The sequence below is a fragment of the Rattus norvegicus genome, chromosome 3 (genome assembly GCF_036323735.1).
Source record: "Rattus norvegicus strain BN/NHsdMcwi chromosome 3, GRCr8, whole genome shotgun sequence".
In the NCBI taxonomy this organism is placed as follows: domain Eukaryota; kingdom Metazoa; phylum Chordata; class Mammalia; order Rodentia; family Muridae; genus Rattus; species Rattus norvegicus.
In genome coordinates, this window is record NC_086021.1 from 64,864,881 (window position 1) to 64,878,273 (window position 13,393).

The 13,393-nt window shown below is 40.8% G+C and overlaps 1 protein-coding gene across 48 annotated transcripts in view; it reads right to left on the reverse strand.

Annotated features, from left to right (window-relative positions):
- Positions 1-13,393, reverse strand: part of Baz2b (bromodomain adjacent to zinc finger domain, 2B) — a 241,564-nt gene that overhangs the window by 71,897 nt on the left and 156,274 nt on the right. For 23 of the 48 annotated variants that reach the window (XM_063284045.1, XM_063284009.1, XM_063284031.1 and 20 more), the window contains 3 exons: positions 10,148-10,336; positions 5,297-5,461; positions 4,227-4,420 (listed from right to left, as the gene is read on the reverse strand). In XM_063284045.1, coding sequence (XP_063140115.1) covers positions 4,227-4,420; positions 5,297-5,461; positions 10,148-10,336 — 548 coding nt within the window. The remainder of the gene's footprint in view (positions 1-4,226; positions 4,421-5,296; positions 5,462-10,147; positions 10,337-13,393) is intronic. The other 25 variants (XM_063284041.1, XM_063284024.1, XM_063284036.1 and 22 more) reach the window with 3 other exon arrangements.

Consider the following 13,393-nt stretch of genomic DNA (forward strand, 5'->3'; position numbering starts at 1 on the left):
CTAAACACAAACTCCTGGACCAATGAGATGGTCTGACAACAAACATAGTGGAAAGAGGGGAACTGTCTCCAAAGTGTTCTCTGACAGCCACATGTATTGTGAACTGAGCCCAAGCATGTGTGTGTACACGTGCCTATGCACACATACACATACATACCTGCACGCGCGCGCGCGCACACACACACACACACACACACACACACACACACACACACACACAAATCTGTCTTAGAAAGAATCAAACTTTTTTAGCTACCATGGATAATTAACCTAGACGTTCATATATTTGAGACTCTTCATTCAAATATTTGAGGTGCACACCCACGAATGTCACCGCTGGATCATATTATAATTCTGTAAATTATGCTTAAAATTTTTTTGGGGGGGTCACTGCATACTTTGTCCATAGCAGCTCTATCATTTTATATTCCCCAACATTTTTAAAAGATAGCACTTGGTACACAGAACAGAAATTTATACTATTGCAAAAGTAGAATACATTCAACCTTAAATGATTTTTTTTCTTTTTTTTTTTTTTTTTTTTCGGAGCTGGGGACCGAACCCAGGGCCATGCGCTTGCTAGGCAAGCGCTCTACCACTGAGCTAAATCCCCAACCCCTACCTTAAATGATTTTCAATCAGGCTGTATGTCTATAAACACTAGTCAGAACTGCATGTGTTTTCACCACCCAGGCAAACTATGTGTACTTATCAGCAAGTGATGAGGCCTGAGATCAGTGCTACCCCCTCAAGGATGAGCATACAAAACATCTCAGGAAAGTTCACTCAGACTATACATGAAAAGAACCAATGAGGCAATTTTTATAAAGCTGTTAATCTTGAAAATAATGAGCAAAAATGCAGGATTTTACATTCACTTTAATTAAGCAATGTTACCATAATACATGTTGGCACATGTATTACTCAAAAGTACTTAAGATTATATGAAATCGTAAATTTTGTTATGATTACATTCTAAGGTTAATTAAAACTTGACTCAATGGTCAATCTCTGTAAACTGTAACTTTTATCGAGTTGTTTACATGTACCAATATGGTGCCTCAGATCTGTCTACAGTTGGCCAAAGGAGGTGTCTACAGTTAGCTTTCAATGTGCGATCCTCATCACCAATATGATAAGAGGTTTGAGTGAGGAGTGCTAATTCTGTTTAAGAAGATCAGTAGGGATTTCTCACTAAGGAAACAAAGTTCGGGCTCCACACTCACACCCTGCATGTGTTTTGTGCAATGCCCTGCATCTGTAGGACACTGTAGGGTTCACATTTAACTACTTCCATGAGGTCAGATGGCAGACAAGTGGCTTTTAGAATCACAATGTAGACAGACAGCCAATGACACAATGCATGGGATCTGCTTCGCTCAGCATGGACGGTAAGAGCAGGCAGTGTGTCACTCAGTGTGTGACACACAGAGAGGCCAGGAGACGCTCAGGAACAGTCTCTTGTTGCTTTCACTCCTGAGGGAGCCACGAGAGCAGCTGGAGAGTAGCAGGTGGGAGAGTGCCCTGGAGAGAACAGAGGCTCTCCCATCAGCTTTGCCAAGTGCTCAGTGGAGGTAAAGGACAGTTGAGACACTCAGCAAGCGTCTTAGAGACACCAGATGACCTTCCCCAAGCTTTTGTGGAGGTGTACTATATTCTGGGAAATTCCTATTTTCGGCTGAGAAAACAGAGATGAAGCAAAGAGAAAAAGGTAAAGTGTAGCTGAAAGTGTCCTGGATAAACAAAACCTGGAAGTTGGGAGGTCAGGGCTTCCCTTGCTTTATGTAAACAAGGAAGTCAAAAGCTTGGAATGATTAGAATTAGAATCTGGATGAATTTACCATATGAGAAATTATATGCTAATTGTACATCTGAAACCAATTCTATAGCAAAAAAGATCTAGTCATAAGGCAGAATCCATGTTAGCAATCTGAACAAAAAAGGGTTAACAAAGAATTTTCAAGTAGTCAGGCTGGACTGTTACACACTGGCCTCAGCACGTAGGAGGTGAGGCCGGCAGAGCTCAAGTTTCAGGCCATTGTGGTTTACAAAGAAACACCCTGTCTCAAAAACAAACAAACAGACAAACAAACAAACAGAGCTCCAAGAATTATTATTACCTTGTAAAAGAAGAGGCCAAATGAAAACAGTAAACGGCAGCCCTCTAAATAATGCAGAAATTGCAGACGTAGCCATTTTTCTGAAAGGATTAGGGAGGTCTTCTTTACCATGATCCCCATCCACCTAGAGCTCAGCTTCAGATTTGTTGTAAAGAAGTGCTTCTTGCCCACTTATCATACAGGCAAGGCCCTGGCATAGAGGATACACTGCCTACTATAGTGCCAGGGAAGCTAGACTGAGATCCTTTTAGCTTGGGTACCAGAAAAATTATCTAGAAAGGCACCCGTTAATTTCTCAGCAAAACTTGCTTATTAACTGTAGTGATGTCAATGAAGTACAGTAGACAGGGTACACAGCTTGAATTCCCTGTACACCACTACGTGTATCTGGGTACCACCAGCCAAAAGGCCCTCAGCTGGTGAGGAAGCAACCCACCGACAGGGTGATCTAAAAGAAATTTAGTTTAAGGACAGACAGAGGGCTCAGCAGTTAAGAGCACTCAGGTTCAATTCTCAGGCCCACAAGGCAGCAGCTCACAGCTGTCTAACTCAGTCCTGGGCCTCCGACTCCCTCTCCTGGCCTCCATGGCTACTGCACACATGTAGACAACCTTGAATGCAAAAACAGCCATACACATAAACTTTAAAGAGAGACAGACGCAGAGAGGAACAAATACTAGATGAAGAGCAAAAATCCCTCCTCTTACAGGAAACTGTCCCTAGTCTCTTGGGTCTTTGCTATTGCTGCTTCTGATTGCGTCTCTCCAGTAGCCTGGAATTTGCTACGTAGATCAGGCTGGCCCACAACCTAGCCTGGCTCTACAGGGATCCTGATCCAAGACCAGGACCCTAATCTTACACCAAAAAGCAAAGCAAGAAACAGTGCAGTTAGACAACCCGCACACAGAGGCAGAACTGCTCAATGTAGAAACTGTTCAGTCTGCATAAGGTGTACGGGAGTAATCGGTCTACTGAGATTATATGAAATTTCCCATGACAAAAGCTTTCTTAGCTTGGTTTCTCCTAAACTATAGACTCCAGAGTCAAGATGTTTGCCTCCAAATTCTGACTCGGCCCTTTACGGAGTAATTATTTTAGTGCATTTTCCAATGTGTACCACACCAAATGCAGAGGGGAGACTGAAATCAGATGCACGGCCGTTAGACCAGAGCTGGCGCCTAGCACGCCTCCATCAAGTTCCACTGGACAGGAAGCTTAGCTCAGTGGCGCCTTAGGTCCAATTCTCATCACGGAAGAACTGAAAGAGACAAAAGGCTTGACCCATAACTGTTACTACCAATTTTATTATTTGTTCAGGTCCTCCAGGTTTAACTGGCCAAGACATTTAACCAAATGTTAGCATTATACTATAAAAACCTTCTGTTGGCTTGACTTTAAAATGTTTCCCTGAATAGAGAGGCAAAGATTAAAACAGAGACTGAAGGAACACCCATTCAGAGCCTGCCCCACATGTGGCCCATACATATACAGCCACCCAATTAGACAAGATGGATGAAGCAAAGAAGTGCAGACCGACAGGAGCCGGATGTAGATCGCTCCTGAGAGACACAGCCAGAATACAGCAAATACAGAGGCGAATGCCAGCAGCAAACCACTGAACTGAGAATAGGACCCCCGTTGAAGGAATCAGAGAAAGAACTGGAAGAGCTTGAAGGGGCTCGAGACCCCATATGTACAACAATGCCAAGCAACCAGAGCTTCCAGGGACTAAGCCACTACCTAAAGACTATACATGGACTGACCCTGGACTCCAACTGCATAGGTAGCAATGAATAGCCTAGTAAGGGCACCAGTGGAAGGGGAAGCCCTGGGTCCTGCTAAGACTGAACCTCCAGTGAACTAGATTGTTGGGGGGAGGGCGGCAATGGGGGGAGGATGGGGAGGGGAACACCGATAAAGGAGGGGAGGGGGAGGGGTTAGGGGGATGTTTGCCCGGAAACCGGGAAAGGGAATAACACTCGAAATGTAAATAAGAAATACTCAAGTTAATAAAAAAAAAAAAAAAAAAGAAAGAAAGAAAAATGTTTCCCCGATTCCCCGAACACTCCCCTCCCCGGAGTGCTTGCTCATCAGGGAACCGCTTACCTTATCTTTGATTTTGTCGGCTCTGGCATCCACAGGCTGGCTTTTGTTTTGTTCCTGATGACATTTTAGGTTTCCTCCACCTGAGCTTGTGCTTTGATTCTGTCCCATGGAACTTGAAGCAGGAGTGGACAGTCCAGATGTATTGACACCATGTACAGATGCTGCACTGTTTCCATTAACTGACCCATTTATACCTTAAAAATAAACAGGTTTATATATTGGGACAACATTGGCCAGAACAAGAAATAGAGTGTGTATTGCTGTGTATGTAGAACTGTGAGTGAAAAAAGACACTAAAAGCCACATATCATTGCTCTCCATGAAAGATTCATAATGCATACTGTAGAGACAAGGTACAAAGTCATCCTTACAATGGGCCTGGGAGGGGTGATTATTTTAAAGAGTGCAGAATTGTTGGAGGTAAAGTTTTAGAGTGTGTTGGAGGGTGGCCAATATACAACACTATGAACATATTCAATCAGCTGAATTATTCACTAGCATTAAACTGAGTGAATATCACGGAAGTTAAACAAACATGTTTAGAAAGCAAATCACATGTAAGCATTGTCCTTTTAGAACACTCAGTATGAATAAGCACTGGGCTAGCTAAAACACTGCACCTTCTAAACACTCTTGTAACAATACTTAGAGACTACAGACTACAGAGCTACTGATCAGTTAAAAGAAAACACAGTAGTAGGAAAGTGGTTTGGATAAACTGAACTTGAGGAGACCCAGCATTCTATCCTGAGTTCTGGGTAAGGGGATGATGACATACAGAGGGAAGAACTCTGGACTGGGTTCAGATCCTGAGTAGTTCACATCAGTGTAGAAGCACTATTTCCTAAGCAGGTATTTAACCTTGGCTGCAAAAGAGAGAGAGAGAGAGAGAGAGAGAGAGAGAGAGAGAGAGAGAGAGAGAGAGACTGACTTGTGATAGGAAAGGATTGTTATAAGGATCAAGAAAGATATACAGAAGCATCTAGCACAAGGCTGGAAAACTGTTCTTAAAAACCGAACTGCTGCAAAGAGGTGGGACAGTCCTTCATCACTAGCACTGATGTGCGTACCTTTTTCGGGACCATTTCGATTGCTCTTCCCAGAAGTCCTTGAATGGAATGACGAATCGTGATTCTGGGCTGGAGGAGCAAACAGTGGTGGAATTCCCAGTAATGGAGGAAAGAAGGGCGTTCCTGCACGAGAGTGACCATCTGTGGTTCGCCACCACTCTGCACCTCAAAACCAAGCAGAGCAACAGAAAGGACTGAGTGAGCTTCATCACCCCTGGTGACTATTTGTTGCATTTTATTCCAGAAACAATGTTTCCGGTTTCTTCCAATGGAGATACAACTGCTCAAATTACACAGCTCTAAGCATCTTTTCACTGCAAACCTGTGATTTGAATTTGTATAATCCTCTCCCTTATTACTAGGCCAGGGTTCAAGAATCTCCTCTTAACTGTTTTCTAGATTCAAGCCAAAAAACATGTTTTTCACAATGTAAACTGAATAAATAAATAAGAAGCTAAAAACTTGGAATATAAAAAGAACCACTTGACTTCATACCCTACAGCTTCTATTTACTGAATTAATAAGGGAGGAAAAGAATTAAGTCCATATTCATCTAAGAATTTAGATCTGAAGCTCACATCTGCAGCCTCTTAAGATTTCTCCCCAGTCATATACAATATCAATCTGGCTTTGACAAATCGGGGGGGAGGGGGAAATTAATACTATCAGATAAGTCTAGCACATCTCAAATGGATTTACAGATAAAGTAATTCTATAGCTGAACAAAACCAAACACATAGAAATGAGTTCTCAAAGAAAATTTCCAAACACATAGTTTTTAATTAAAAATTTAGTCTTATAAAGCTTCTGGCTTTAGGATTTATGAAGACAGCTGAGCCTCCCTTACATTTCCCATGAATTACAGATGATAGTAAACTTTTTAGGCATATGAAATAACCAAATTGAAAAAAAAATCATGGAATGAAATTCAGATATTCAAACAGTAGTTCTTCATTAAAACTCTTGAAGGAGAAAAAAAGCCCATTTTTATAAAATGCATTTTTCAAGGAAGAGTGCAGATAAAAAGATATCTGGACCAGGCAGTGGTGGCACAGGACTTTAATCTCAGAGGCAGGCAGATCTCCATGATACCAGCCTGGTCTGGAGAGTGAGTTCTGGGACAGCCAGGGTTACACAGAAAAACCCTGTCTCAAAAGACAAAAAATGTGGGGGGCGTATTTGGCAATCATTCGAAGAACAGTCTTGTGTTGCCTCATTCGACATCCTGGAAACAATCTTCGACTGACTAATCGCTAAATCAAAGTCAGTTCTCTTTCATGCAAGTCTCCTAAACAATACGGCATTATTTCTTTGACTGGAACAGACACAACATTAGAAGCAAACATCCACATAGTATCAGGAGATTGTACTACAGGATCTTTAGAAAGTTCTAGGAACATGCCTTCATCATGTAAGGGTGAAACGTTCAAGGTCACTGTCATCCGGGGGTGTCATCAACAGTGTAAGCAAAACACTGCAACTGCGGTCACTTAGTGAACGGTAGGGACTTGAAGCACAGCTGTCCTGCACTGTCTAGATGCATTTAGATGGGTGTTTGGGGGAGGGGGCACCTGCATAGCTCATTCCTATCCCCAGGCATAGGTCTGCAACTTAGTTCCCCTTAGTTGATAAAACCAGACTCCAGCAATGCTGTATTGCTTAAACCTCTAACCCATGCTTTAAGACTGGACATAAAGAATTGGTAAAAACTAGTCAGAGCACAAGACTCAAATGTGATAGGTATAATCAAACTCAGAAAAACATTACCATGTACCTCAGAATGTCAACAGTAAATAGGTACACAGCAGGCATTAGCAAAAATAATAGGGAAACTACTGTGAGAGCCAGCTCAGAGACAAGCATATGAAATCAGTTAGATAAACAAAATGACCATTTTTGAAGATCAATGTCTGATATGATTTCAAATGAAATTATAACTTCTCAGTGTAACATTTACACAGATTTCAAATTGAGGAAAATAAGAAACAAATTTTAGTCACAAAATAACTTATATACCAAATGGAAGATAGTAAACAAAAGTAATGTAAGTAGGTGCAAGATGAGCTTCTAAGCAAACTCAAAATTCCAGGAAATGCTGCAGCAGCAACAGCACCCTGCCAGGGAGGAGTGCTAACACTGTGGAGTACACCGGGGAGGAATGCTAACACTGTGGAGTACACCAGGGAGGAATGCTAACACTGTGAAGTACACTGGGGAGGAATGCTAACACTGTGGATGTACTCTGAGTCTCAGTTTGATTCCGCAGTGCACATCTCTGTGGCTTTGTTTGTTGGCACCACAGTTTCACTATTTAGCCCAGGCTGGCATCAAACGTATGATCTTCTGCCTTCCAAGGTTTATACTCACCTACCTGCGTACCTGGCTCTGATATGGTAGAATTTTAAACTAACTCATATATGAAAAAGCCTGACACAACCCAAAACTTCAGATTATAGCATTAAAATGTAAATACAAGGAATTTTTAAAAATATTATTTCCATATATGATAAAAATTAGATTATAGTAATATCCAATATATAAATTTACATTTGTTCTTTGAAATGTATATAAATATCGTTAAAAAACTATACCTTACTTAAAATTTCTAATAGTATATCTATCTTCTTATGACTTCCTCTTATTTATGAGGAAGACTTTTTTCCTAAATTGTCCATTTGGTTACCCTTCTGAATTATAATTTATATATTTAAGTTATTGTACCAAAGTGTAATTTAAAAGTGGGTTCTCTAAAACCAACCATAATCTCAGCCCATTTGCAAAGAAACGTATACACATATGCAGATCTCACCACAACGCTTCTGCTTTATAGCTACCTATTCTCCAGCAGCCCATACGATAAAGGGCTGCTGTGTCCCTCCAGACCACTGCTGCTAAATAAGGGAACACCTTGTGTTCAAGAAATATGCTGCTGCTTCTTTATGTTGGGTGTTCTTAAATACTTTTCATTTATTGGTTGTATGTATGTATGTACACATTCATTCACATGTATGTGCACATACAGGTCAGAGGGCAACCGGAGGGAAAATAGGTTATCTCCGTGGACCACATGGGTCCCATGACTGGACTCAGGTCAAGGCTTGGCAGCAAGTCTTCCCACCGAGCGGTCCTGCTGGCCCTAAGTTGGCTTTATATTTTGGAAGAACCATTGCATACAAGCTATTTTTTAATACTCATTTGATCATCTTTCCAATATTTGGTTTTAATACAGTATTTATAATATAGTTTAGAAATGTTCAAAAGCAGTACTATAATAAACTATCACAAGACAGTAAAAGTACTAAAAATATCAGTAACTCCTTAATTACTGTTAACTATTTAGATTTTATTTCCAGATCTTTGATTCCAGGAGGTAGCTGTTATTGAATAACCATGTGAAAACAGAAGCAGCCAGCTATGGTGCTGCTCAAGGGGCAGGGAGAGCTCGCTAAGTTTGAAGCCAGCCTGGTCTACATAGGAGAGTTCCAGGGTCTAGATAGTGAAAAGAATTTTAGGTCCTGTTAATATACTAAGGAAATATTATTAAGACTTTGTCAAGATTCTGTCCACCTAAAACTTTTCCACCATCCCCTCTTGAAGACAATGAAACTGTCAGGAAATAATACTTGAAATCCACAAGTAACCACTTCTATATTCTTTGTATAGTTTCAGAAGATACTTGGGTTCTTTTTAAAGAAACAGTAGATACTTTGTCAGCCATTAAAGTGGGCAGGAAAAATACTGAGTTAGGCATTCTGTACTAATGCCTGCCCAGACATTGTAGACAGCTCTAGACAAGCTTGTCTCCCCCAGTCTTCAGGGAGCCTGAGAAAGCAATGTTTTAAGTTTACAGGTTTGAAAACCCAAGGCTGAGAGGTCAGAGATTTGTCCAAGGCCAGATTTAAGTCCAAGTCAATTTCTAGGTGGAACTATGCTCGAGCAATTTATATGCTGTCCCAGTAAAACACACTTCCTTTCTGAACACCAATCACTGCATAATACAGTTAAGTCAGAACTTTGAGGAAAATTTGTTAGCTTTGGAAACAGTTTTCAAATGGGAAAAGGTACAGAAAATTAAGACTGAGCCTCGACTTCCTAACAAAGTAAAGAAGCACAAAATCCTACGTCTAGCTTCAGACTGTGAGGTGCTTTCCCCAGTGCTGGGCATCTAACCCAGGGCCTCAAATATGCTACACAAGAATTCTACCACGGAGGAAACTGCCAAGCCAAGTTAAATACTTGATTTAAAAATTCAATAATGGGATTGGGGACATAGTTTAGTCAGTTAGCCACAGAGCACGAGGACCAAGATCAACCCCATGTAAAAAGAATAAAACCAAGCACACACCTGGGAACAGACCCAGAAATCTGGAGCTTGCTGGCTGGCCAGTCTCCTGAGCCAGTGAGCTCCAGGTTCAGGGGAAGCCCTGTCAAAAATAAGCATTGGAATGACTGAGGAAGACATATGACTTCAAACTCTGGCCTTCCACAAATATATTTCCACATGTGTACCACGAGCACATACAAACACATGGAGACACATGAAAATGTATACATACACTGAACACACACACACAAAGCTGCAAAGAGTTAGAACTATACACTCACAATACATTTTCTCCATCTAACCCCTTGGTAAATGAATGGGACTCTTGCCATGATTCCCCTGCTCTGTGGCAAGTGAGTGTCTCAGTGAGTGCTGCACACCCCAGCACACACATGAGCTCTCTTGGGCTGCACGGGGGAAGCCCCAGAGTCTAGCACATTCCACCCTGCTGCTCAGTCTAATAAACAAACACTGCCTGGGCATTCTCAGGCTTTCTCCTTTCCTTCAACACCATAAAGGTTGTTTACCTGGAAAAGATGTTAGCTGGGGATGTACGGCTAAGGCTGTGGGTGTACCAAGTGTCCCCAAGCCACCAAATTCTGAATGCCCTGAGCTGGCTGAATGTAGACCAAAGACTGGGTGGCTGACCATTGGGAAGGCACTCGGCACTGTGGACAGGTTAAACGGCTGATCCCCAGCTGCTCTGAATAAATGTCCTGGGAGGGAAAAAAACACACTTAAAGTTGTTTAGATAAAACAGATGAGCGTCACCTGATTCCAGCATTCACGACACTTTCAAAAATACCTATTCGAATTTTATATTTTCTTCTTTAACGCTTCAAAACCTACAGAATGTTTCTAGAAACACAAAACCATTTTAAGGTTACTCAAAATGACTAGAAGACCCTCAGTACTTTTGAATTTCAGATGTTAGAACAGATGCTAAGAAAATAATTTTTGTATCTGAACCGAGGAAGTGAACAGTTTTTGTCTATACATGTGCATTGATGTAACATTACATTTTTTTGTTCTTGAGCAAAATAAAAGCAAATCTAACACTGAAAACCTTTGAAAGGAACCCAACTTGGTTACCGAGTAATCAGTCAATGATCAGACTTGTGCAGATATGTCACTTTCACGTGCAAAGCCAAAGTTCTGTTCTCCGTCTGACATTTAGTTGAGAAGAAAATCCTGATTCCCAAGACAACTTGTACCAGTGTAGTCAAAAAGTGCCAAAGACAGCACAATTAACAATACACTTACTAAGGCATTTCTAAACGAACTCACAAGTCCATTTGTAGTCAGCTGCAGAACAAGGAAAAAATCTTTCCTATACTCACAGGAAGTAATCAGGACACTTTGCCCTCTTACTATGAAAATAGAATATTAAACCTAGTATTCTAGGTTCTCTAAAGAATTTACTTTGAATGGTAGAGCACGCCTTTAATCCCAGTACTCAGAAGGCAGAGGCAGACTGATCTCTGTGACTGGAGGACATGGTCTGTGTAGTGAGTTCTAGACCAACCAGGACTACTTAATGAGACCTGACCTGAAATAAATTAAATTAAATAATTTATTTTGCATATGAAGATGGTAATACACATCTGTAACTGCACTCAGAAGGTCAAGACAGATGAATTCAAAGTTCTAGGCCAGCCTGGCCTGCATAAATAGTTCAAATCTAGCCTGTGCTAATTAATGAAACTCTGACTCTTGTAGCTGCAGCAGAAGGGCAGTTAGAGCATGCCCTAGATTAGGGTCCGGGGCTCCCTAGGAGAGAAGCCCATCTCCACTGTGACGATTACTGTGCTTTAGTGTCAATCAGAGCAACACTCCTGTATGAGCTCTGCTCTACCTGTGACCACAGATGACAACTTCATTAATTAATTAATCCCCGAAGTAAATGAAGTGAGTTACAAATGGGAATACTTATCACTTAGCTGTCTACCAAATGTTAACTTTGATTCCCTGGTTCTTAAGAGAACAAGGGAAAGACCTAAAAACTCCCACGGACTGACTGTTATGTTTATTAAATGAAATAATGCCAACGTTTTTATTAAAATAAGACTATTTAAAGAGAAGAAGTTTTCTTCTACAGGAAGACATTTGGACGCAGGGAACTGCTCCAGATGCTGAAGCGATAGCCCCTCTCACTGGAAAGTCTCTGGACGGTGTTCACAAGGAGGGGCACAAGTCTGTAAGGAAACAGGACAAGGAAGGAACACAGTGGAATGGGGGAGAGGAGGCACTTGGGGACTTGTTTTGTTTTTTTCACTTGGTTAGTTTATTTGTTTTGTTTTGTTGGCCCAGGGTTTCCCTCTGTAGCCCTAGTTAGCCTAGAACTTGATATGTAGGCCAGGCTGGCCTCTAACTTACAGGGATCTGCTTGTCTCTGGCTCCTGAGTGCTGGCTGGAATTAAAGGAATGAGCTCCACACCTGACTAGAGGCACCATCTTGTGTGTACATTCTAATCAGTCAATCTGGTCTTATCCAGAATAGAAAATTAGTGAACTTTTAAAAATCTGAATTTACTTTTAAATTATCAAGGATTCTAGACATTGGCTTTGAAGTTGAGTTCAAATAAAACAGGAACAAATACAGCTAAGTAAACAATCACCATCTCTGGCTCTAATCAACTAAATCAATTTCTTGACTCAGTGTGCCAGTCAAAGGTTTTCTCTAGAAATACATATACACATGTATATATGTATACACACACACACACACACACACACACACACACACACTTCCTCCTCTACCTATGTTTCTGACAAATGAGCTAAACTCAAAATTCCAGTTGTACAGACTATATAGTCATTTACTACTTACATATAAGTAAATACATGACATGTATGCACATGTGTGTCTGAGACAGCATGTGGGACACTATAGGACAAACTTGGTGTCATTCTCAAGCACTGTCCACCTTTTCCTTTCAGACAGACTCTGTCTCTCATTGGTGTGCAGCATATTGACTAGGTAGGCTGGCAGGACCAGGCCCGGGAACCCACGGGGCTCTACTTCCTTGGGGCCAACAACCATACTACGCTTCTCATTTTTCCTTTTCTACATGAGTCCTGTAGCTCAAACTCTAGTCCCTAGGATTACAAGCACACTGTTCCTGTTGACAGAGATGTCTCCCAAGGCCCATCTCATTTCTACTTAAAAAAGCAAGTAGTATTCAATTATACCTGCCAGCTACATTTATGTAGCCATGGCTTAATTAAAAAAAAAAAACCTGTTCTATACTATATTTAAATATACTGCTACTTTATTACTATATTAAAATACACTATATTAAAATATACCCAAGAAATATCCCCTGAATCTCCACAAATATATTTATAAATATTTATATTATTTAACATCTATTTATATTATACCATGACTAGGATATAAAGTTAAGAAGGAAAAATTCATTTGTTAATTTTTACTCTGTCCAAAACACTCAATGAAGATCTCATTACACAACAGAAAGACAGTTGTCTTAAAAAGGCTAAACTAATCAGCCATTTTTTAAATTATTAAAAATATAACATCTTCACTGAGATTTAGTCACAAATTCAATATCTGTATTGTAGCTTTTATCTTTTTACACACACCACACACACACACACACACACACACACACACACACACACACACACACACACACACACAAAACTACTGCTAGGATTACACTGATGCTGCCAGGGCCAAGAGGAAGCCAGAGTTGTAAACCATCCTAAAATATGAAGCTATTGCTCAAAGGGAAATTACCTTTCTTATGGTG